The sequence below is a fragment of the Ambystoma mexicanum genome, chromosome 11, assembly GCF_040938575.1.
Source record: "Ambystoma mexicanum isolate Mex_15411 chromosome 11, UKY_AmexF1_1, whole genome shotgun sequence".
NCBI classification, from domain to species: Eukaryota; Metazoa; Chordata; class Amphibia; order Caudata; family Ambystomatidae; genus Ambystoma; species Ambystoma mexicanum.
In genome coordinates this window covers 351,255,699-351,282,437 of record NC_090934.1, presented here as the reverse complement: position 1 = coordinate 351,282,437, position 26,739 = coordinate 351,255,699, and the positions used below count along the sequence as shown (strand labels likewise).

Here is a 26,739-nt window from a genome sequence, read left to right as displayed (position 1 = left end):
AAGGCTGTGCTTTCCGCTGTTTCCCCCCCTCCCCGTGCGTGGAAAAATGTTTTCCCTGTCCCTTGGAGGCCCCAGAGACTTTCGACGCCTGGCGCCGAGGGTCTGGAGAGGTATCTGTGTGCTTCGGGCGTGGGGCCTCACTGGTGTTAACCGCGGTCTCGGTATCTTGGAGCGCGGCCTGGGGGTGGAAGTCGTCTTCGTCTCCCGACGATCGAACTTCCGTTAATGTGTGTAGCGAGGCACTCTTGGCAAGAGTGGATGATTGCCTTGCGTCGTGAGGTGATCTCGATCGAGAGCGCCCAGAGGACACCGAGTCGGACCGTTCTTTTTGTGCCTCTTTCCGGGAAGTCGACGTCGTCGAGGTCCGGTTGGTCTTAGTGTGTTTAGTGTGTGTTAGGTGTGTAGCGCTTGCGTCGCCGGGGGTCTTCCCCATAGCCGCCCTGCCGGACGACCTTCCGAGGTCGGGGACCTGCGCTCGCCGGCTGTCTTTCGACGCCATAATGCCCTCGCCGTCCGAAAGTACGGCGTCGCTGCCATCGCTGAAGGCGCCCTCCGCTGCCATGGCCTCCTGCCTGGCGTGGTGGGCCCAACGCTTTGTCGAACGGTCCTTAAGTGTCTTAGGTTTAAACCTACTACACGCTCTGCAGTTCGCTTCGGGGTGATCCCTCGGCAAGCAGAGATTGCACGTGGCGTGCCTGTCGACCCAAGGGTATTTGCGATTGCACTTGGGGCAGAATTGAAAAGGGGTACCCTCCATACGCACCTTGAGGCAGCGGGCTGGTAAGTGTAGGAATATATAAAATGTAACTATATATCAAGAGTGAAGAGTATGTACCACCCCCCACTCTCCCTACTTGTAAGGGCCGAGGCCAGCGGCCTACTAGGCCCGGGCCGAGGCCAGCGGCCTTCCGAGGCCCAGATCCGTCGTGCAGCAGTCGACGGTCGATGACTTCTCCAGCCGTCGTCGAGGTTGAGGGTCGACGTTGGGGTGGGGAAGGGAATGAATAAGAATTATAATGATAACAGCAAAAGTATGGCTAAGGCCAGGGAACTCCGCAAGATGCTTCCGACCAGTATGGCGGAAAAAAACAATCTGAGGATCCTACACGCGTGAGGGATCTTGGGTACAGTGGACGTCACACTAGGGATAGTATTACTGGCACGCCTGTGTCGACGCCCATTTTCGACTTTCGAAAAACAAACTGTAATACTCCGCAGCTTCCACTAGATGTCGGCCTATGCACAGCATGTGATCTAAGCAGATTCCACAAGCCTCAGAAATATATATATATATATGATACATTACTCACCGTAATCGTATTTCTGATGCTTGTATCTGCTTAGATTCACATGCTGTGAAGGCTTTAACTACTGGTACTTTCCACCACGATATTTGTTATGGGATGTGGTGTAAGCCGAGAGGGCTGCCAGGTGTACTTTCAGAGAGTTAAAAACCAAACCTGCGTCCAGCAGGTGGAGCATGTATGTTACCACGTTGGAAGGAGTGCAATCAACTGGGTTGATTTGTTTATTCTGGCACCAAATAACGAATCTCTTCCACTTGTCAAAGTAACAGTGCCTTGTGTTTGGTTTCCTGGATTCTTTTAGGATGTCCATACACCTACCTCTGTGGTAAATTGAGATGCCCAAACTCTATGACCTCAGGAGCCATGCTGCCAGGTTCATTGAGTTGGGTTCCTGGTGCACTGTTTGACCTTGTTGCTGGGACAGTAGGTTGTACCAGGCTGGGAGTTTGATGGGCTCGCACAGCGCCATCCTGCGTAGGTGTGGAAACCATGGTTGTCTCGCCCACATGGGAGCAACTAGGATGAGCGTCATCGATTCCTTGTTCATCTTGTACACCACCTTCCTGATGAGAGGAGTTGGTGGAAAAGCGTACGCAAACATCCCTGACCAGTTCATCCACAGGGCGTTCCCTTGGGAGTCTGGCTGGGGGAACCTGGATGCAAATCCTGGGCATTGTTTGTTTTCGCTTGTGGCGAATAGGTCTATAGTGGGGAAACCCCACTGAGAGAAGAGATCTTCTACGATCTCTCTGTGAAGGACCCATTCGTGTTCTTCTGGGAGGGAGTCTCTGCTTAGGGCATCCGCTAGGGAATTGAGCTCCCCTGGAACATGTTGTGCTGATAGGAAGATGTTCCGTCTGAGTGCCCATATCCAGATTTTCTGGGCAAGCTTGGACAGATTTGGCGAACGAGTCCCTCCTTGTTTGTTCAGATAGAACATGGCTGTCGTGCTGTCCGTCCGGATCTGCACCGACAAGTTTAGTAGATGGGGCTCGAACGCCCGAAGCGCTCGGAATACTGCCAGAAGCTCTAGCAGGTTGATGTGGTTCTTGGCTACTGAGTGAGACCAGAGACCCTGAGCTGTGTGGTGGAGATGGTGAGCTCCCCACCCAGTCAGGCAAGCATCTGTAGTTACCACTGCTTGTACTTCGGGATCGTAAAAGGGTTTTCCCCTTGCGAGATTCTCTTTTGTCCACCAGTGTAAGCTCTGTACGAGTGTTGGCGAAACGACCACTAGATCGTCCCACTGACCACTTGCCTGAGACCACTGTTTCGCCAACCATTCCTGCATGGGACGCATGCGCAGACACGCGTGGGGGACCAGGTAAATGCATGACGCCATCATGCCCAGTAACCGCATTGCTTTGCGTACCGTTATTTGTTGACCTGACTGATAATGTGGAATTTGCAGTAGTATATTCCGAATTCTCTCTTCCGAGGGGAAGGTCAACCCTTTTTGAGTATCTAGGATTGCTCCTAGGAACTGTTTTGAGGTGCTTGGCACCAGTCTTGACTTCTTCTCGTTGATAGAGAAGCCTAATTCGTGGAGGAGGTCGATAGTCCTCTGAATGTTTGACCTGCAAATTCTTGGGGTTTCCCCCGTTATGAGCCAGTCGTCCAGATAAGGGTACACTGGGATTGCCTCCCTGCGTAGGTGTGCAGCTGCCACCGCCAGTACCTTGGTGAATACCCTTGGTGCTGAAGCTATCCCGAAGGGCAGTACCTTGAATTGGTAGTGGCGACTGTCCACTTTGAAGCGCAAGTATTTTTTGTGCGCTGGGAGCATGGAAATATGAAAATAAGCATCTTTCATATCCAAGGTTGCCATGTAGTCCCCCTTTTTTAGGAGGGGGATTACCTCTTGTAGCATGGTCATACGGAATTTTTGGGGCTTGACATACTTGTTGGCAGGCCGTAGGTCCAATACTGGGCGCATTGTCAAATCTTTCTTTGGCACAAGGAAGTAAGTTGAATAGATACCCTTGTTTACCTGGTGTCCTGGGACGAGTTCTATCGCGTCCTTTTCTAGCAGAATGGCGATCTCCTCGAGAAGGATTTTCTGATGTTCTAAGGAGTGTATTCTTTGTCGTGGAGGGTGGTTCCGGGGACGCTGCAGTAATTCTATACAATATCCTGTGGACACTGTTGACAGCACCCATCTGTCTGAGGTGATCCCTTCCCAAGCCTGGGTGAAGTTGGAAATGCGTCCCCCTACTGGGGTTGCGTGAGAAGGGACCCTGAACTGAGCGTCACTGCTTTGGCGGAGGCGTGCCACCTCCCTTGTTGGGGCTGCCTCTGCCTCTTCCACGACCTCTCTTGTTACCATTGCTGTAACTTTGGGTAGACTGCTGGTTGTTGTTCCATTGTGTACCCTGTCCTTGGGCATAGTTGCCTCTTTGTGAATTTTGGCCGCGTGGGCGACGAAAATTACTGGTCCCCCTCTGGTTCGGGGGTTTGTTGGTAAACTGGCCAAGGGATTTGAGAGTCTCGTACTCGTCCTTGGCATTCTTAAGTGCGTCTTCGACCGCTTTCCCAAACAATAGATCTGGTTCCACCGGCTTGTCTATTAATGAAGCCTGTGTTTCTGTTTTGAACCCCGACTGCCGTAACCACGCATGTCTCTTGATAACAGTACCTTCTGCTATCAATCTTCCTGCGTTGTCTGCAGCGTCGAAAGTTGCTTTTAATATGCAACCAGACACGGCTCTCCCTTCTGCCGAGATCCGAGCCAACTGGCCCTTTAACGGTTCAGGAGCAGAGGCTATGAGCGCCGCGACCTCTTCCCATTGATGGCAGTTGTAACTTGCCAACAGGGTGGTGGAGTTTGCAATCCTTGCTTGGTAGGCGGACGTTGAGGCTACCTTCCTGCCAAACCCGTACAGTCTTTTGCTCTCCTTGTCGGGAGGAGCTTCTGACGACGATAAGGGTGTCCCAGCCCTCTTCCGAGTGTTGGTAACCACTAGGGAGTCTGGTTTAAGATGACCTCTTATATAAAGAGGGTCAGACTGGGCTGCCCGAAAAAGTTTTTCGACTCTGGGGTTGACGGCTCTGGTGAGGTTAGGATTCACCAGGGATGGATCTATTCTACGTTGGATGGATTTAAGGATAGGGATGGTCTGAGCGACCGGCCTCCTCTCTCCCACCAACTCTTCTGCGAAGTCCCTTTCCTCCTGTACACCGTGTGTGTCGATGTGAAAATGTTCTGCTGCGCGAGCAAGAACTTCATTAAGGAGGGGTTGGTTATCAACTGGCGAGTCGGTAACTGGGGCTTCGCTCTCTACCGGGGAATCTACTCTGTAAATTTCCTGCTCATCTTCTACCTCCTCCAGGTCCTCATCCTCCGCATAGTATTCAGACCCGGTTCGTTCCTCCATACTTGTAAACTCCTGGTCCCCTTCAGGGAAAGGTTTTCCTTGGTATCTGGGGTGTGGAGTAGAGTATGGAGTAGAGTAAGGCTGCACCTCGAAGGGGTCAGGTCTTTCGACCCGGGCCTTTTTACTTAGGGGGATAGGATCAGTGGAGCCTGAGGGTGTGGCCCCTTGAGGGTCATACGAAAGGAAATGTTCTGGGTTTTTGTCATAAAAATCAGCTAAGGAAGACATCCTTGACATGACCCTGTCTATGTCCTCACTGGACCATTCTTTGGAACAGGGTATGACTTTAGTAGGCAACTTAGAGGACTTATCAAGGGTACCCTTGCTGGATGTTGATGTCCCAGTAGATTTATGTTTATCTGTCTGCTTGGGGTGGAAGGATGGTCTTACAGGAGTGGAAGGCTGAGCTTTCCGCTGTTTCCCTCCCTCCCCGTGCGTGGAAAAATGTTTTCCCTGCCCCTTGGAGGCCCCAGAGACTTTCGACGCCTGGCGCCGAGGGTCGGGAGAGGTATCTTGTTTCGAGCGTGGGGCCTCGCTGGTGTTAACTGCGCTCTCGGTCTCTTGGAGCGCGGCCTGGGGGTGGAAGTCGTCTTCGTCTTCCGACGATCGAACTTCCGTTAATCTAGGGAGCGAGGCACTCTTGGCAAGAGTGGATGATTGCCTTGCGTCATGAGGCGATCTCGATCGAGAGCGCCCAGAGGACACCGAGTCGGACCGTTCTATCCGTGCCTCTTTCCGAGAAGTCGACATCGTCGAGGTTCGGTTGGACTTAGTGTGCTTAGTGTGTGTAGGTGTAGCGCTTGCTTCGCCGGGGGTCTTCCCCATAGCCGCCCTGCCGGACAACCTTCCGAGGTCGGGGACCTGCGCTCGGCAGTCTTTCGACGCCGTAATGCCCTCGCCATCCGAAAGTACGGCGTCGCTGCCATCGCTGAAGGCGCCCTCCGCTGCCATGGCTGCCTGCCTGGCGTGGTGGGCCCAACGCTTTGTCGAACGGTCCTTAAGTGTTTTAGGTTTAAACCTACTACACGCTCTGCAGTTCGCTTCGGGGTGGTCCCTCGGCAAGCAGAGATTGCACGTGGCGTGCCTGTCGACCCAAGGGTATTTGCGGTTGCACTTGGGGCAGAATTGGAAAGGGGTACCCTCCATACGCACCTTGAGGCAGCTGGCTGGTAAGTGTAGGAAATATATAAGGTGTACCTATATACCAAGAGTGAAGAGTATGTACCACCCCCCACTCTCCCTACTTGCAGGGCCGAGGCCAGCGGCCTACTAGGCCCGGGCCGAGGCCAGCGGCCTTCCGAGGCCCAGATCCGTCGTGCAGCAGCCGACGGTCGATGTCTTCTCCAGCCGTCGAGTGTCGATGGTCGACGTTGGGGTGGGGAAGGATGTCAATAAATAATTTTAAATTGCAATAATTAGCAAAAGTATGGCTAAGGCCAGGGGACTCCGCAAGATGCTTCCGACCAGTATGGCGGAAAAAAACAATCTGAGGATCCCAGACGCGTGAGGGATCTTGGGTACAGTGGACGTCACACTAGGGATAGTATTACTGGCACGCCTGTGTCGACGCCCATTTTCGAGTTTCGAAAAACAAACTGTAATACTCCGCAGCTTCCACTAGATGTCGGCCTATGCACAGCATGTGAATCTAAGCAGATTCCACAAGCCTCAGAAATATATATATATATATATATATATATATATATATATATATGGGATACATTACTCACCGTAATCGTATTTCTGATGCTTGTATCTGCTTAGATTCACATGCTGTGCATAGGCCGACATCTAGTGGAAGCTGCGGAGTATTACAGTTTGTTTTTCGAAAGTCGAAAATGGGCGTCGACACAGGCGTGCCAGTAATACTATCCCTAGTGTGACGTCCACTGTACCCAAGATCCCTCACGCGTGTAGGATCCTCAGATTGTATTTTTTCTGACATGAGGAAGCATGAGGAGTAGCGTGAGTACAGATAATCCAAGCAGATAGACAGAAAAGGTAAGACTACAAGCAATCATGCGCCTTCTCTCGGAGGGGAGGAAGGGTGGGTCGCATGTGAATCTAAGCAGATACAAGCATCAGAAATACGATTACGGTGAGTAATGTATCCCTTCTGAGGCTTGTGGAATCTGCTTAGATCACATGCTGTGCATAGATTAGCGAGCAGTACCAGAAGAAGGAGGTGGGATGTGAGAAGGGTCATGAGCAAACAGGTGTCTTAGAACCGCTTGTCCCACTTGTGTATCTGTCTTGGAATGAGTGTCAATGCAGTAATGCTGAGTAAAAGTGTGAATAGAGCTCCAAGTAGCCGCTTTGCAAATGGTGTCGAGGGGAACATTTGCAATGAAAGCCAGAGTGGCACCAATGCCTCTAGTAGAGTGGGCCCTTGGCGTAAAAGGCAGAGTCTTGTCAGAAAGAGAGTAACACAGCTGTATACAGTTGATAATCCACTTCGAGATAGCGCCCTTAGAGACGCGATCCCCCTCTCTGCCTGTAGCTACGGAGACAAACAGTTGATCTGTTTTCCTTAGCGGTCTGGTTTTATTTACATAGTATAGGACCGCCCTACGCACATCTAGGGTGTGTAGTTTCACCTCAGCCGAGCTTTGCGGGTTCTGGAAGAAAGCCGGAAGCTCGATGGACTGGTTTACATGGAACTTGGATATGAATTTAGGTGAGAACCTAGGGTGTGTGCGTAAAACCAGTTTGTCCTTGTGGATAGTAAAGAAAGGATCCTGCACTGACAGAGCCTGAATTTCACTGACCCTTCTTATGGAGGTAATGGCTACTAAGAAGGCCGTTTTATAAGTCAGGTGTTTGAGACTACTTTTATGCATGGGTTCGAATGGGGGTCCCATGAGCTTAGCTAGCACCACGTTGAGGTCCCATCCTGGCGGTGGGTTCGAAATAGGAGGGTGAAGTCTCTTTACTCCTTCCATGAAGGCTTTAACCACTGGTACTTTCCACCACGAGACCTTGTTATGGGATGTGGTGTAAGCCGAGAGGGCTGCCAGGTGTACTTTCAGCGAGTTAAAAACCAACCCTGCATCCAGCAGGTGGAGCATGTATGTCACAACGTTGGAAGGAGTGCAATCAACCGGGTTGATTTGTTTATTCTGGCACCAGATAACGAATCTTTTCCACTTATCAAAGTAACAGTGCCTTGTATTTGGTTTCCTGGACTCCTTTAGAATGTCCATACACCTCTGTGGTAATTTGAGATGTCCAAACTCTATGACTTCAGGAGCCATGCTGCTAGGTTCATAGAGTTGGGTTCCTGATGCACTGTTTGACCCTGTTGCTGGGACAGTAGGTTGTACCAGGCTGGGAGTCTGATGGGTTCGCACACCGCCATCCTGCGTAGGTGTGGAAACCATGGTTGTCTCGCCCACATGGGAGCAACTAGGATGAGCGTCATAGATTCCTTGTTCATCTTGTATACCACCTTCCTGATGAGAGGAGTTGGTGGAAAAGCGTACGCAAACATCCCTGACCAGTTCATCCACAGGGCATTCCCTTGGGAGTCCGGCTGGGGGAACCTGGATGCAAATCCTGGGCATTGTTTGTTTTCGCTTGTGGCGAATAGGTCTATAGTGGGGAAACCCCACTGAGAGAAGAGATCTTCTACTACGTCTCTGTGAAGGACCCATTCGTGTTCTTCCGGGAGGGAGTTTCTGCTTAGAGCATCCGCTAGGGAATTGAGCTCCCCTGGAACATGTTGCGATGACAGGAAGATGTTCCGTCTGAGTGCCCATATCCATATTTTCTGGGCAAGCTTGGACAGATTTGGCGAACGAGTCCCCCCTTGCTTGTTCAGATAGAACATGGCTGTCGTGCTGTCCGTCCTGATCTGCACCGACAAGTTCAGTAGATGGGGCTCGAACGCCCTTAGCGCTCGGAATACTGCCAGAAGCTCTAGCAGATTGATGTGGTTCTTGGCTACTGAGTGAGACCAGAGACCCTGAGCTGTGTGGTGGAGATGGTGAGCTCCCCACCCAGTCAGGCATGCATCTGTAGTCACCACGGCTTGTACTTCGGGATCGTAAAAGGGTTTCCCCTTTGCGAGATTCTCTCTTGTCCACCAGTGTAGGCTCTGTACGAGTGTTGGCGAAACGACCACTAGATCGTCCCAATGACCACTTGCCTGAGACCACTGTTTCGCCAACCATTCCTGCATGGGACGCATGCGCAGACGCGCGTGGGGGACCAGGTAAATGCATGACGCCATCATGCCCAGTAACCGCATAGCTTTGCGTACTGTTATCTGTTGACCTGACTGATAATGCGGAATTTGCAGAAGTATATTCCGAATTCTCTCTTCCGAAGGGAAGGTCAATCCTTTCTGAGTATCTAGGATAGCTCCTAGAAACTGTTTTGAGGTGCTTGGCACCAGACTTGACTTTTTCTCGTTGATGGAGAAGCCTAATTCGTGGAGGAGGTCGATAGTCCTCTGAATGTTTGACCTGCAAATTCCTGGGGTTTCCCCCGTTATGAGCCAGTCGTCCAGATAAGGGTACACCGGGATTGCTTCCCTGCGTAGGTGTGCAGCCGCCACCGCCAGTACCTTGGTGAATACCCTTGGTGCTGAAGCTATCCCGAAGGGCAGTACCTTGAATTGGTAGTGGCGACTGTCCACCTTGAAGCGCAAGTACTTTTTGTGCGCTGGGAGCATGGAAATATGAAAATAAGCATCTTTCATATCCAAGGTTGCCATGTAATCCCCCTTTTTTAGGAGGGGGATTACCTCTTGTAGCGTGGTCATACGGAATTTTTGGGGCTTGACATATTTGTTGGCAGGCCGTAAGTCCAATACTGGGCGCATTGTCAAATCTTTCTTTGGCACAAGGAAGTAAGTTGAATAGATACCCTTGTTTACCTGGTGTCCTGGGACGAGTTCTATCGCGTCCTTTTCTAGCAGAATGGCGATCTCCTCGAGAAGGATCCTTTGATGCTCTAGGGAGTGCACTCTTTGTCGTGGAGGATGATTCCGGGGACGCTGCAGTAGTTCTATACAATATCCTGCGGATACTGTTGACAGCACCCATCTGTCTGAGGTGATCCCTTCCCAAGCCTGGGTGAAGGTGGAAATGCGTCCCCCTACTGGGGTTGCGTGGCAAGGGACCCTGAACTGAGCGTCACTGTTTTGGTGGAGGCGTGCCCCCGCCCTTGTTGGGGCTGCCTCTGCCTCTTCCACGACCTCTCTTGTTACCCCTGCCGTAACTCTGGGTAGACTGCTGGTTGTTATTCCATTGTGTACCTTGTCCCTGGGCATAGTTGCCTCTTTGTGAATTTTGGCCGCGTGGGCGACGAAAATTATTGTTCCCCCTCTGGTTAGGGGGTTTGTTGGTAAGCTGGCCAAGGGATTTGAGAGTCTCATATTCATCTTTGGCATTTTTAAGTGCGTCTTCGACCGCTTTCCCAAACAATAGGTCGGGTTCCACTGGCTTGTCTATTAAAGAAGCCTGGGTTTCTGTCTTGAATCCCGACTGCCGTAACCACGCATGTCTCTTGATAACAGTACCTTCTGCTATCAATCTCCCTGCGTTGTCAGCGGCGTCGAAAGTTGCTTTTAAAATGCAACCAGACACGGCTCTCCCCTCTGCCGAGATCCGAGCCAGCTGGCCCTTTAGCGGTTCTGGAGCAGAGGCAATGAGCGCCGCGACTTCTTCCCATTGATGGCAATTGTAACTAGCCAACAGGGTGGTGGAATTCGCAATCCTTGCTTGGTAGGCGGACGTTGAGGCTACCTTTCTGCCAAACCCGTAAAGTTTTTTGCTCTCCTTGTCGGGAGGAGCTTCTGATGAAGATAAGGGCGTGCCAGCCCTCTTTCTAGTGTTGGTCACCACTAGGGAATCTGGTTTAAGATGTCCCTTTATATACAGAGGGTCAGACTGGGCTGCCCGGAAAATCTTTTCAATTCTGGGGTTGACAGCTCTGGTGAGGTTAGGATTCACCAGGGAAGGATCTATTCTTCGTTGGATGGATTTGAGGATAGGGATGGTCTGAGCGACCGGTCTTCTCTCTCCTACAAACTCCTCCGCGAAGTCCCTTTCCTCCTGTACACCGTGGGTGTCGATGTGGAAGTGTTCCGCTGCTCGAGCGAGAACCTCGTTAAGGAGGGGCTGGTTATCAACTGGAGAGTCAGTAACTGGGGCTTCGCTTTGTACTGGGGAATCTACTCTGTAAATTTCCTGCTCATCTTCTCCCTCCTCCAGGTCCTCATCCTCTGCATAGTAATCTGTCCCGGTTTGTTCTTCCATAAATGCAAACTCCTGGTCCTCTTCAGGGAAAACTTGTCCCTGATAACTGGGGAGTGGAGTAGAATATGGAGTGGAGTAAGGCTGAACCTTGAAGGGTTCAGGTCTTTCGACCCGGGGCTCTTTACTTAGCGGGATAGGATCGGAGGAGCCTGAGGGTGTGGCCCCTTGAGGGTTATATGAAAGAAAGTGTTCTGGGTTCTTATCATAAAAATCAGCCAAGGAAGACATCCTAGACATAACCCTGTCTATGTCCTCACTGGACCATTCCCTGGAACAGGGTATTACTTTAGCAGGTGATTTATTTTCAAGGGTAGACTTGTGTTTGCTTGTCTGCTTAGGCTTTACAGGGGTGGAAGGCTGTGCTTTCCGCTGTTTCCCCCCTTCTCCGTGCGTGGAAAAATGTTTTCCCTGTCCCTTGGGGGCCCCAGAGACTTTCGACGCCTGGCGTCGAGGGTCTGGAGAGGTATCTGTGTGCTTCGGGCGTGGGGCCTCACTGATGTTAACCGCGGTCTCGGTATCTTGGAGCGCGGCCTGGGGGTGGAAGTCGTCTTCGTCTCCCGACGATCGAACTTCCGTTAGTGTGTGTAGCGAGGCACTCTTGGCAAGAGTGGATGATTGCCTTGCGTCGTGAGGCGATCTCGATCGAGAGCGCCCAGAGGACACCGAGTCGGACCGTTCTTTTTGTGCCTCTTTCCGGGAAGTCGACGTCGTCGAGGTCCGGTTGGTCTTAGTGTGTTTAGTGTGTGTTAGGTGTGTAGCGCTTGCGTCGCCGGGGGTCTTCCCCATAGCCGCCTTGCCGGACGACCTTCCGAGGTCGGGGACCTGCGCTCGTCGGCTGTCTTTCGACGCCGTAATGCCCTCGCCGTCCGAAAGTACGGCGTCGCTGCCATCGCTGAAGGCGCCCTCCGCTGCCATGGCCTCCTGCCTGGCGTGGTGGGCCCAACGCTTTGTCGAACGGTCCTTAAGTGTCTTAGGTTTAAACCTACTACACGCTCTGCAGTTCGCTTCGGGGTGATCCCTCGGCAAGCAGAGATTGCACGTGGCGTGCCTGTCGACCCAAGGGTATTTGCGATTGCACTTGGGGCAGAATTGAAAAGGGGTACCCTCCATACGCACCTTAAGGCAGCGGGCTGCTAAGTGTAGGAATATATATAAATGTAACTATATATCAAGAGTGAAGAGTATGTACCACCCCCCACTCTCCCTACTTGTAAGGGCCGAGGCCAGCGGCCTACTAGGCCCGGGCCGAGGCCAGCGGCCTACCGAGGCCCAGATCCGTCGTGCAGCAGTCGACGGTCGATGACTTCTCCAGCCGTCGTCGAGGTTGAGGGTCGACGTTGGGGTGGGGAAGGGAATGAATAAGAATTAAAATTATAATAACAGCAAAAGTATGGCTAAGGCCAGGGAACTCCGCAAGATGCTTCCGACCAGTATGGCGGAAAAAAACAATCTGAGGATCCTACACGCGTGAGGGATCTTGGGTACAGTGGACGTCACACTAGGGATAGTATTACTGGCACGCCTGTGTCGACGCCCATTTTCGACTTTCGAAAAACAAACTGTAATACTCCGCAGCTTCCACTAGATGTCGGCCTATGCACAGCATGTGATCTAAGCAGATTCCACAAGCCTCAGAAATATATATACACACACACACACACACACACATATATATATATATATATATACACACACACACACACACACACACACACACACACAAATACATATCCAAACCAGCATAGACCCTTCTCGAAGAGAAAAGGCTTACCTTATTGAAAGAGATGTTGCAAGACTGCTTGTCCCATTTGTATCTCGTCCGCATGCTGTCGTTCGAGGCAGTAGTGGCGGGTGAATGTATGGGGCACTGACCATGCTGCCGCCCTGCAAATGTCTGTCAGTGGAACCCCCGCCCACAACGCCGTCGACGACGAAGTAGCCCTGGTCGAGTGAGCTCTCGGACGTCCTTGTAGCGGTTTTCCCGCTTTTGAGTGACAGAAGGCAATCGTCGACGAGACCCATTGGGCCAGTCCTTGTTTTGAAATTGCCTTCCCCTTTGCCGAAGGCCCATATGCAAATGAAGAGTTGCTGAGTAGATCGAAGTTGTTGAGTTCGATGAAGGTAAAATTTTAGAGCTCTCTTGACATCCAGGGTATGCAAGACCTTTTCCGCAGCTGATGAGGGGGTCGCGAAGAAGGTGGGCAGGACAATGTATGAATGTTTATGGTAAGTCGTAGGAACTTTCGGGATGAAACGAGGACTCGTTGACAAGATCACTTTGTCTTTGAAAAATCTGAGATATGGAGGGTCTATGACCAATGCCTGCAACTCGGAGATCCGTCTAGCCGATGTTATGGCTATTAGAAAAGCCACTTTCCATGATAAAAACTTCATCGACGACATGGCCATTGGCTCAAATGGTGGTTTCATTAACCCTGCAAGGACCATGTTAAGGCTCCACATCGGTGGAAAACGCTTAACCGGGGTAAATGTCCGGAACAAACCTCTCATGAAGTGTTTCACTAAACTGTCACTAAACAAGGGCGTTGATTTCCTCCCTCTTGTGAACCTAGAGATGGCCGCCAGGTGAACCTTTAGAGATGAAAAAGACAAACCACTCTTCGCCAAATGTAGTAAATACGGGAGAAGCTGTTCCGGAGTAACCCTCAGAGGTTCCACTCCTGATTGTCCTTGGCACCACGTACAGAATCTCCTCCACTTACACCTGTAGGACTTGTTGGTGGACGGGGCACGCGCAGCCTGTAATATCTTCAGACAGTCCGAGGGAATGTTCAAGGCAGCAAATTCTGAAAAGTCAGGAGCCAAGCTGTGAGGTTGAGGCTGCTCGGGTTGTGATGCCACACCGTTCCTTCGTCCCGGGACAAGAGGTTGGGCACCTTCGGGAACGGTATCGGGTGATCCGCTGACTGATGAAGGAGGTCTGAAAACCATGGTTGCTTCGGCCAACACGGCGCTATCAGGATGACTCGGCACCTGTACCTGCGTATCCACTGCAGAGTTCTCCATATCAGAGGGAACGGAGGGAAGGCGTAGAGGAACTTGTCCGTCCACGGGAAGGAAAATGCTTTTCCCACTGAATCTTCCTGTGGTCACCTGCTGGCGTACATCTCGCACTTCTTGTTCGCATTTGTGGCGAAGAGATCCAGCGGAGATCGCCCCCATTTCTCGAAGACGTTCGACAATTGATCGGTGTTTATTTCCCACTCGTGAATCTGGTCCATATTTCTGCTGAGCGAGTCCGCCTGCTTGTTCTTCACTCCTGGCAGGTGATGAGCTACGATGGATATATCGTGTTTTAGAGCCCAGTGCCACACCTTCTAAGCCTCGATGGAGAGAGTTCTGGATCGCGTACCGCCTTGTTTCCTTAAGTAAAACATTGCCGTGGTGTTGTCTGTCAAAACTCTCACTGTGGATCCCCTGATGTGAGGCAGGAACGCCCTCAGGGCCCAGCGGACCGCTCTCAATTCCAGAACGTTGATGTGCAGGAGAGATTCCTTCTGAGACCAACGGACTTGTGTCTGCAGAGTGCCCATGTGCGCTCCCCAGCCAGTTAGGGACGCGTCCGTCACCACAGTGAACCGGAACTCCGGCTCCTGTAGGGGTACTCCTTTGGAAATATTCTGAACTCACTTCCACCACCGAAGAGTTGATAGGAGCTTGTCGTCGACGGTCAGCTTGTCTGACCAGTGGCCCTGAGCCTGCATCCAACGATCCGCCAAAACTGTTGCACTGGCCTCATGAAAAGGCGGCAGTTGGGCACCAGAGGAATACAGGACGCCATAGCTCCCAGGATCGATGTATATTTTCTCACCGACAGCCTGGAATTGATTTTCAACTGACCTGCCAATCGACTGAGCCTGGTGATCCTGTCGAGGGATGGTCTGACTGACCCCAACTGGGTCTCGAACTGTGCACCCAGAAACACCAAGCTTTTGGACGGCGTTAACGAGGATTTTTCTAAGTTTATCGCAAACCCCAATCGTTGCAAGAGGCTCATGGTGTCCTGTAGACTCTTGTGCATCAACGCCAGGGAGGACCCCCTCACCAACCAGTCATCGAGATACGGGTATACATGGTGGCCTTGCCTTCTCAGCCAGGCTGCCACTGGTGCCAGGCATTTCGTGAACGTTCTGGGGGAAGATTTCAGTCCAAAAGGAAGAACTGTGAACTGGTAGTGAGTCCGCCCTACCACAAACCTTAGGTACTTCTTGTGTCGCCGACACATCGGTATGTGGAAGTACGTGTCCTGCAGGTCCAGAGATGCCAGAAAATCCCCTTCTTGAACTGACCTGATCACCTACTGGAGCGTGAGCATCTTGAACTTCATGTTTTTCAACGACTTGTTTAGTTTGCGCAGATCTAGGATGGGATGCCACTTTCCATTTGGCTTTTTCACCACAAAGTATCGTGAATAAACCCCTTGACCCCTTTGTGACGACGGGACCAGTTCTATAGCCCCTTTTTGTAGCATAAGTGCTACTTCCTGCAGCAACACGCTCAGATGGGAATGAGCTACACACGCCGGTGGAATATGCGGAGGGTTGCACTTGAATTGCAGGGAATGTCCGTATTTTACAGTGCCCAACACCCATTGATCTGTTATTAGCTCCCATTCGTTGAAGTAACATGATACTCTGCCCCCCAGAACGTTCTGATGCCCGTCATTGCTGGTCCTTGCTCTGTTTATGCCTCGTCGACAAGTAACCTGCTCTCTTCTTGGGGGCTTGGAAGTCCCGGCGACGTTTAGCCGCTTGCGAAGCTCGCCTGTATCCCCGAGAGGAATATGCTGGCCTACCGAAGGGTCGGTCCCTCCATGAAAATCTGGAATTCCCCGATGCTCCTCTGAAGGGACGAAAAAACCGGAAACCCTGACCACTCTGGAGGGCCCCCAAGGAACGAGCCGTGTCCGAGTCCTCCTTCATGCCCTTCAGGGCTTCGTCGACCTTCTCACCGAAGAGGTCTCCTTCAAAAGGCATATCCAGTACCTTGTACTGCACCTTCGGTCAGAAGTTGGTGCATTTCAGCCATGCCTGTCGTCTGAGAACTACGCCGTTGTTCACCTGCTTAAACCCCGACTCTGCAAGGTCTACTGCGATGTTAATGGCATGATTTGAAGCCTCCTCACCTTCCCTGACCAGCAACATAGCTACTTTCCGATGTTCATCTGGAAGGTGTTCGAGTATAGGCGCCAACCGATGCCACATCTCCCTGTCATATCTAGCAACTATGGCGAGAGAATTGGCCGCCTTCACTGTGGTAGCACCTACCGACAGGACTTTTTTGCCGAACGGATCCTGGCGTCTAGCATCACTTTCCGGGGGGGGTGGGGGGGGGGGGTCGTACACTTGTGTTGAGCCCTTGCCTTTCTCGCCGCCGCCGATACCACAGTCAGGTGTTGGTTGTGAGGAAAGGCACTTGGGAGTAGAGTCCGGGGCTTTGAATTTTTTCTCTAGGCGACCCTTCATCGCTGGCTCTGAGAAAGGGTGACACATGGTTTGAAGACCTTCCTTCCACACATGATCCAGGATGGGCACTGAAAACACTGACCTTCTCCTTTGACCCATGTGGTCGAAAAGAAAACAGTCCTCCTTTTCTTCTTCCTGGGTCAGCCCGAATTCCGTGCAATCCCTGGCCATCATGTTGTGAAATGACGCAATATCGTCTGGGGGAGACGGCTGTGCCGGCCTCCTCTGGGTTTCCAATTCTGCATCGGACTCCCAGGTCTGATCCCTGGAGGGGGAAAGGGAGACCGATGACGCTCTGCTGCATAATTCCGAATCGTGGGGCCGAGAGACTTGCTAACGGAGACCTGCTGCGGGGGTTGAAGGTGGAGGGCGGCGAGACGGGCCCGGGTCGTCGATGACCAACCTGGCCAGAGTTGTTCGAGGCAGCCTGTCCTCCAGTGTCCTCAGCAGCGTTTGCAGCGTGGACAAGACCTCCAATGATAAAACCGATTGCGGATTGAGCAGGGGGGCAGAACCCGGAATGCTCCCGGAGAAAGGTGTGGTAACTTGTAACCCCAGGTCTGCAGGGGCAGCTATCCTTTCGCCCTCGTCTCCCGAAGACACCGACAAGGCCTCCTGCTGTAGAAGTGTGTCCGGCAAAATTGGGTCGTAGACCTCTGGACGCCAGGCCTCTTGCGGGATATCCATCGACGAAGCAATAGTTGGCCCCGTCGTCGCCTGCAATCCAGGAACGGTTGATGTCAACTGCGTCAGCGGCAGAGAAGTAGTGGACGACTGCCCAACCATCGACGACGGTGGTGGTCGCGCAGGCTTATGCGTTGCTCACGCCTTTTCTGAACTCGACCTGCGTTTTTCTGTCTCTCGACTCAAGGTCGATCTATGACGATCGCCCGAGAAGGATTTAGATTTGTCTTTATCTTTCCTCGCTGAAGATGAGGACGTAGAGGCCTTCTTCGAAGGAGTCCCTGGAATGGCCTACCGACGATTCCTTGTCCACCGGTCTCGATTTCTTTACCGGGGGTTCCGATGACGAGCGGCGCGGGGCCTGAAGATTTTGACACCGAGGCCGTGCTGCGTGTGGAGTCCACTTCCGAAGGTGGGTATGCCCCCGCTCCATCGTTCAACCATGCGACAAGTCTGCGACTCCGATCCTTAAGAGTCTTCTGGGAGAAGCCCTTACATATGTCGCACTTGTCAGCCGAGTGATGGGGGTGCAGACAGTAAATGCAGTTCATATGTCAGTCCCCCTCGTAGACCTTTAGTCCGCACGTAGCGCACAGGCGGAACAGTGCTTTTCCCGACATTAGAAGAAAAAACCGCAACAGCACAACCTAACTAAGTAGAAAATACACGAGGTGTTCCCACTTTGGAGACGGTTGAAATCTGAAGGGAGCCGCGGCGACGGGGCATTTATACCACTACGTCCTAGTGGGGCGTGCGTGGCCCAAAAACGATGTATAGGACACAAAAGTGTCGAACTTTTTCCTACGGGAAAAGGCTTTATAAGCTTACCGAGGGTTCCCAGTCTGTCGACGGGGAATATTCTAAGCATGTGAATCCATGAAAGATCCAATGCTGGAGAACCTCTGGTCCTGAGTAATTTAAACAATTGGGGAAATTACAGAAACCACACTAGGGCATGAACCCATGGGCCCACGCTTTGGTTCATGGCCATCAATCCATAGTAAAGACCTTTGTACATTTGCTAACATGGCTTGAATGATATCCAAAATAACTATTCTCTTACACTGGAAACGACAAACCGCCCCCCCTTTCCACCGGTGTGGAGTGGCTAACTGCATTGACCTGGTGCCGAGAATGTGAAGACATGTATATATCTACTCTCCCTCCCAGCTCCAGACAGCACGACACGTGGGTAGGCTTTCGATCTTAACTCTGTGATAAAACTGTAATTTGAAAACTTGATACAAAGATGTATACCCCCGATATGTACCATCTAGACAAATTGTTATGTATTATGTACAATGAATCAATCTCAGTTAAATGTTATTGACTGTACTAATGACTGTATTATGGGACACAGTTCCACTGCTTCTGCTGCATCGTTCTGCTAGAATTAAATATAAGTTTAAAAAAATATATATTTGGAATGCACAGTTCTGCACCTCCCACCCCCTCTCCAGACGTCACCCCCTGGCCTCTGGCCCCCAGCCCCTTTCCATTTGCCTTGGCTGGACCCGACTGATATCAAGGTTAGCGGTGAGGTCGAATGGAGGAAAGGGGGGTGGATGGTTGACTATGGACTAGGATTATAGTACTCACTATGGTGACTAAGGTGCTGCACGGAGGACGGCATTCCCAGTTCAGACTACACAGGGACATCCAATCATTTTAGGAGACCTCCAATCCCACTATTGGACCACTCAGGCCATGGAAGGCAGCACCACACGTCCGGGTCTAGTATATACATAGGGGACAGGTCCACCGGGGGGGAATGAGAAAGAAGGTTGTAGAAGAGCCTTTTGGGAAGGAGGCCAAAGCCCCAAACATTACCAGTAGAGCCACACCGGGAGGAAGTGGGCAGCTAGTGAAACCACCACAGATGCTCGGAAACGCCACTCAAGTGGCTGCAGCTAAAGGAACAAGACCTGCTTGACCGATGGAACCAGGACAGACTGGGAAAATTTTCCCTGATGTCACGAAAATAACCTTTTATAGAGAGTAACTGCAAGAAAACCTGAAATGTGACAGGAACACGTTATGAGGCACAGAGGCTGGGGCTAAGCCCATGATGCTGAGCAAGCCAGCATCAAGAGGAACCCCATATGTGCCCGAGAGCTAAGGGCCTGAATTGACCAGCGGTGATGATGTCTAGGAAAGGTCCAGACTAGGGGGCAGAGCCACGCAGGTTGGAAGTGGCCATTGAATCGAAGGTGCACAGGGTTCTCAACCTACAGTTGAAGGAACATTAGAACCTCTTGCATGTATGCCTCCAGATTGCCCCACAAGCGCCTACATCAACAAGTGCAAGGGATTTGGGAGTGTAGAGGAAATGTCAGTTGCACTTTCCCACTATTTTGGATTATCTGCCACCTTCTGGACCCGATCTGTGTCAGCCACCTTGAACCCTGGCTGAACTGAGGGAGTCACTGGCATCACAGGGGCACCTGGGGAACTTCTGGGCCAGATGCACAGGGCCCAGCCTCCTTACAAAGACCTTTTAAACACCTTATGGCCCAGTTTAGTCCCTTTGTGGGGGAAGCTCCGACCCCTCTCCGGTTTAAGATCCTTAAAGGAGAAACCCAGGCCTCGACCTGGGTTTGGTCTGTAAAAGGTGATTCTACCATGATCTGATGGAATGCAACCCCTTTGTGGGGAACATCTGACTCGCATCCGGGCTTAGCCCCACATTTGGGTACCTCAGCATTGCCCCTGGCAACATGTGGACAACTAGGGTCTTCTTCGAACCTGGGCAACACACGAGCAACAAGTCCCTTAGAAGGGGGTGGCCTGACCTCGCTTCCATCCGACACTGGGAAAGGCTGGGAGTATACACTTGGGGGGATCTATACAATGAGGGCACCTTCCGGGATTTCCCCTCCTTGCAATCAGATGTTGGCGTCCCGGCTGGTCAATTCCTTTGGTACATAAGGATCCGCAAATTGGCTAGGACTAAATGGGACTCATGGCCCGAGGAGCCCGAAACCGACTCCTTCATAACACACCTATACAGCTTGGCGGATGGATGGAGGCCCGTGTCCCGCATATATAGTCACCTAATAGACAGGCCCAACCCCCGCAGTCAGGACCTCAAAACCAAATGGGAGAGGGACCTGGGTCACGAACTGTCTGAAACCGAATGGGGTAGAGCACTAGCGTTCCCTAATGCGGTATCCAGAAATTCTAGATTTAAACTGATACAACTCAACATGTTATACCGATCTTACTTGACACCACTCAGAATAGCCAAAATATATAAGCTACCCCACCATAACTGCCCATGGTGTGGCAGAGATGAAGCAAATCTCTTACACATGTTCTGGGGATGTGTCCAGGTCCGGCGACTATGGGCGAGAGTGGAACTCCTATGCAGAGAGGCAGGCATAACCAGATACGAATGGACCCCGAAGGAGTGCCTTCTTGGAACTTACCCCAGACTGGCCAAGTTTAAACACTCAGTCAAGCTCATGGACCTGGCATGCATTCTGGTCAAAAGGACCATTGCTATGGCTTGGAAGCGACCCGGAGGCCCACAATATCAGGTATGGCACAACGAACTTGAGCGATGGATAGGGGCAGAAACCACAGCTTGGGAGAACGGCCTCACCACATCCCCTGAAAACACGAGCTTGGGACTCGCTGCCTGGAAAACTCTTACTTGGGCCTTACTCAACCCCTCCAATGACGATAAACCCCCTTGAGCTACTGACCCATGTTGACACATGATACCTGAAACAGATCACTAGCACGGTACCAAACCTGTGGTCTTCTGCTGCTTGACCCCCCCTTGTTGCTTGGATCATCGACCACACGGAGACTTGTTCATGTTGTTACCATTGTTATTGTTTCGTTATTTCTGTTAATCGTTAATTCACAAATGGCCTATTTTGTGTAGTCCTGACTATTACTACTGCGACTGTATGATCCAGTGAGGCACTGTTTTATTACACAAATTCCAATAAAGAAATTTGAAAATAAATTAGAAGGGGGTGGCCTAAAAAAGGTAAAAGTCACTCAACCTGCTGTCGATGCTTCCAATCCATTAAATCCTGAAGACACCTCAGGATGAGGTCTGGAGAAGATCCTAAGCAACAGCACAGAGCACATGGCAGGACAAAGAGGATCAGCAGCTTTTCCAACAGTGATCAAGCCCAATGCACCCTAAAGACAGGGAGTGTGGGTACGCCTCAGCAACCTGCAAGTTGCAGCTGAAGCAGTAACTAAATGCAGATTTACTAGACAAAAGAGGATGAATCAAAAGGTTCTGCGACTCAGAGTGCCAGATGCAAGAAAGATGAAGTGCAAAGAAAAACCAAGAAAAAAGGCATGAAAACCACATTGCTCGCTGGAGACTCAAGTCCATCCGCTGCTGAGAAGACGAATGGCGGTGAGGAGCCCGTCCCTAGAAGGGTGTGGTCGTGTGTGGGCCAGGAAACTGCACATTGAAATTATAGCAAGGTTATTTCCTGCTGGAAAATGGATCCATATGCTCCAAACCCCCCACCTCCCCAAGGATGGCAAGTCCTACGAGTATGGAGGAAGCGGGGGCGGGGGTGACAGAAGTATAAGACTTCATAGAGTCAACCACTTACAAGGTTAAAAAAAATTCTCACAAAAGTATAGTTGTTTCCCACGAGCAGGCAATGTTGCCATCAATTATGCAATTATGCAACTTCCTTCTCGTAAAACATCCAATAGGTGCTTCAGAAAAAAAAAGGTTGAAGGTCACTGATCAATGTACATTAAACATGTTCCATTTCTGACAGGCTCATGATAATTAGAATTTTATTAATTTTATTTGCAATAATAGCAAACAGGGAAGCCTTATTTACCATATCACCAACATCTCATCCACCAAACAATACTAGTCATAACACAAAAGGGTGGGAGGAGGAACCATTTCCACCATGACCCAATCACAAGTAACTACACTATCTGTTCCTTTTGGAAAAATACCCCTAGGGCGTGGTGTTGTGCTGCCTATCAAACAGGGATAGATTAAGAATTATCCCCCCACTAAACTCAAATAAGTTATCGATCATATATGCCAGCATGTTAAAATTAATTCAAACCATGTTTATTGATACACCCACTGCGCTTGGCTCCAGCAACTAGGACCCTCTCAAAGGCAGCAAGCAAAATCATGTCTATCCTTCAGGAACAAACATTCTTAAAGGGAGCTTCTAAAACAAATTAAAACTAGGGCTACTGTCGCAAGACCAACCTACCAGGCATTTAAGTGGAGAATCCACAATTTATTCTACCCACACTAGAGTGTGGTCCAGGCAGATTTGTCAGAATTAATGAGTTATGTTTAACCACAAGCGACAGTGCCCATAAATGTCCCACTTCTCCAGCAAGCCTTTGCACCTTATACTGCAGACTCCACCAGTCCCATCCGAATGAACAACCTAAGACCTGCCTCTAGAATCTCAACTGCCTACCTCAAGACCACACACTCTTGTTTTACATTACCAAGCATTATGTATGTTTCTTTTGACAACTGAATACAACATCTGCCATGCTTTGAAATCCTGTTCCCACCCGATCTCCATCACTTTGATGTTTTCCTCTCTAACCTCTGCCACCTTCATTCCCCCTACTTAGTGCTATGTTCTACCTGCAGTGTGATACAAAATAGCAAACTGACGAGCACGTACCAGGATTGATAACTTCATCATCTTCGCTGAACGTTACCCTGGAGTTTCGTCGCTTCCTTTTTGGTCTCTGTATGTCCAAATTGCCTTCTTCTATCGTTAGGGTAGATATTCTCTTGTTGTGGGCTGTATTAAATTCGGTTAGGTTCTAAATGAAAAGAAATTAACACTTGAGACACTTTACTTACACAAATTAAAAAAGCGCAGCATAGTTTACTGTTACCTTCTCGTTTAATACCAACGTCTAAAAAACATGTGGGACGTACACAGACCTAGCTTAATGAACATCTGCAATGTCATGGTACAAAAACCCCTCTTAACAGTAGTTTGGAAGGTGGGTATGTATTTGTTTTTGATCATCTTCCCACCTGGTAGTTGGACTGAGTATGGTTTGTGATGAATGCATAATAAAGAACATTCGACATATAAACCCATTCGAATTAAGTGAAAAATGTTTTGCAGCAATGCAAAATTACACAACAAGAATTTGCCAGTTAGGATTCCAAAGGTAACCAAAACTCTGCCACCACTATTCTAATGGACTCTCTCCTCCCATGGATTCCTCATGTTTGATGTCCATCTCCCAAGGCAGCAGTGGGCACAACTCTGCTCCACGTTGGGTCTCTCTGATGCCCCAGATAGGACATGGGGCCAGTATGTACAGAGACATCACAAGCTCCTTTTTTCCATAAACACTGTTCACTTTAGGAACACCACTCTTAGATTTGCTACCATTCTTGGTATTCAACGCAATGCCGAAGCAGGTGAAATCCTCGGTTTTCAAACTCTTTAAGGACTGCAACTATGGCTTCCTAAAACAAACTTTTAAAGAAGATTCTCACTTTTATTCCATTTCAACTTCGTTCCACGGTAGTTACTACTTCTATTATGGGCTCTTTGGACTATTGCAATGGCATTTATTTTGGACAAGCAGATTTCTTGGTCCCACGGCATCAGATTCTACACAAATCTGGAACACGTTTTGGCTCTCAAGGTACCGAGGTGTTCTCACACATCGGCATTGTTGGCCGAGCTTCATTGGCTCCCGGTGAGAAGCTGCATTACATGTTAGGTCCTTTGTATTGCACATCGGGCTATTCATCAATCTGGCCCCTCCTTTCTTCAACCTAAACTCATTTGCTACACTCCTTAGCAAATTTTGCGATCAGCTTCTCAAAGTCTTGAGATTTTCAAGATTCTGCAAGGCAAGGTGCTGGAGGATGATCTTTTTCAGTCCTTAACCCGGTATTGTAGAACTCTCTTCCCGGTCATCTACAAGAGATTTCTGATCATTTCCATTTTCTTAAAACCCGTTTTGAAATGTGATCCTATTGAGGTCATTTCATTTGTTGCCGTCAGTGCCCTGATGCCTTTGGGCATTGGTTTTGCACTAAATAAATACAGTTACATACATTACATAGATACCTTTGGCTTTACTGTCTTGGTAGGAGGTGATAAACGGACCCATCTGAGATCGCTGGGTGCGGGCCACGGCACTGAGCAACAGTAATCTGTCAAGAAAAAGAAGGACTGCAAAAGTGCAATATCCCCGGGCTGGAAGCATCACTGTTTCGTCGAAGAGCCCCCACCCAAACAACGTACTGCAAGAGGCTCCACAGGTACCTTTTCCCACGCAATCCTATAACCCCGCAAAATGGAAAGGCATTCCGGATTAAGATGCTTGACATCTTCGCCAAGGCCCATGCTACATGGTGCCAACGGCTTCAGCCAAGCCAGCGGATCCCACCGTGCTCGGATGAGCCAGCAGGGAATCCGCAAGCAGACGCGACAATGTCACTTTCAAGGGTCTCACGGTTCTGTCTCCAGGACATTGCCCTCTGACCTCTGGTCCCTCTCCCGTGGGGCTGACCCAACTTCTGAGTCGTGAGGCGATTGCACCTGGTCCCCAGGACGGCATGCATGACCCATTTGAATGAAGAGGGGAAACACAGTCTCTTTCGGCCTGGAATCCCTCCCCCAGGGACTTTCTGGAGGAACGTTATGGGCAACAAGCAAACCCTCAAGTTCCAAGCCTCTCGCACAAGGGAGGCCAGAAAGATGCCCAACTCTTTGTTGGTTACGCTAGTGCGTGAGCTGGCAGGGCTGTGATCAAACAGACTCTGTCTCAATGAGTCATGCGCTGCATCTCGAAATGCTATGATCTGGCTGGCAAGGAGGTCCCTGAAAGTACCAGAGGGTTGGCTGCCACCTCATCTCTGCAACATGGGCTGCATGTTCTGGAGATTTTCCAAACCCACTACAAGGGCTTTTTTACTGTACATGTTTACTAAGCATTACTGTTGGATTCTAGGTCTGGTCAGCGCGCTTGTTTTGGCAGAACTGTCTTTACAAGTCCTCTGGTTTAGGCAGTGTCTTTGCTACCCTCCATCCTCCAGGTCATTGTACTGCTTTGGGAGTGTATCAAAGATGAGAAGTCTATGCGAGGAAGGAGTCCATTAGTAGGACAAATTACTTACCCCTGTAATGTTCTTTCAGATGGATATTCCTCCCATGGGTTCCTCATCGCCCTACCTGGCCCTCTCTGCGGTTAGCTAGTACACCTTGGTTCTGCAGTCCCTCAACATCAGTGCGCTAGGGAAAAGGAGTGTAACTGAGATCAGGGTGCCTCTGTATATTGTCGCCCCGACATGTCCTGCGCTAATGCATAGGGGAGTCAGGCAGAGCTGCCCACTGTTGGTGGAAAAGTTTCAAAAGAGCAGCTGGGCTGGGAAATCGATATTCAACATGAGGAATCCATGGGAAGGTCCATCAGAAAGAACATTACCAAGAGGCAAGTAATTTGTTCTTCACTGTACCCAATGTCTAGTGTGGCGTTTACTGAAATGGATCAGCAGCCCTTGATAATATATATAGTCCATTCAGGCTTGGTTTTCTTTTGGACCTCAAAATTAAATTCAAAGTTAGATATTGTAGGAACAGTAGGTACATACATGTCAGATGAGAAACCATTTGTGGTGTCATACGGAGGGCATGAAAATTTAATTATGGTTACTTTAGCTGGCACTTTTTGGTATTTTGAACAACATCTCTGTAACTCAAGTTTACAAATGATTTCTTATTAATGATCCACGCCACTATTCCTACAGTGACTCTCGGGCGTGGCATTGGCCTATCCACTAAGCATGGCATTAGACCATGGCCTGTTGGCACGCGTCAGGGAGATTTTCCTTAAGGCACAATGGTCAGGGTCCTGAAGTACAACTTCCGGACTCAGGTACTACTAAAGATTGCCTCAAGTTCACCAGGCTCTCCCAGTGGTAGTCGTGGCAGTGCAGCCTAGGACCAACTAAAAGGACGTGATGTGGGGTGGGTCACAGGTAAAGTTCACAATTTTCGTTATTAAGAAAGAAAAATGTTCTGCATACTACATGTGTATAAAAAAAACTTATATTAATAAAAGGGAGAGGAAAATGTGATACACTAACAGGTAAGCAAAAGCTTTTTTTCCCAAAAGGAAGTTCACATTGTGAGCAGTGCAGGAAGTATGAACTTTTAAATACGATTTTATTCATAGTCAATTAAAAGACCATACCGAAAGAGAAACCGCAATAATGGCCAAATAAATGCTTTTCAGTCAGGCAGTCAAATTCTCAGAGCAAGAGAAACCATCATTGTGAATAGGGCCAATGCTTGGCGAGGCAGAGCTAACTGTGCAAAAGAATCCCCACGGAGCAGTTCCTAAAGTTGAACATCTTATTCAGCAACCACTGAGGACCCTCAGTGATGGTAAAAACAGTAACAGTAGTGTAGAGGAGCACACCTTTCTTATATTGGCTTTCTCGACTTGATACATAAATTTCTAAAAGAAAAAATAGATTTCTTTAAATTGACTCGGAAGATGAAACTCAAATTATTCTTTGACACGTGTGAATGGGGAACTCCCAAAGAAGATTGTACATTTCTAGAAATGAAATCGAAAGGTACATTTATGCCACCAATACAAAATCCAA

The 26,739-nt window shown here is 49.9% G+C and overlaps 1 protein-coding gene across 3 annotated transcripts in view; it reads right to left on the bottom strand.

Moving 5' to 3' along the window:
• PPP1R8 (protein phosphatase 1 regulatory subunit 8) overlaps positions 1-26,739 on the bottom strand; it is a 407,852-nt gene that overhangs the window by 80,445 nt on the left and 300,668 nt on the right. For all 3 annotated transcript variants that reach the window (XM_069623057.1, XM_069623058.1, XM_069623059.1), the window contains one exon: positions 22,772-22,916. In XM_069623057.1, the coding sequence (XP_069479158.1) occupies positions 22,772-22,916 (145 nt within the window). The remainder of the gene's footprint in view (positions 1-22,771; positions 22,917-26,739) is intronic.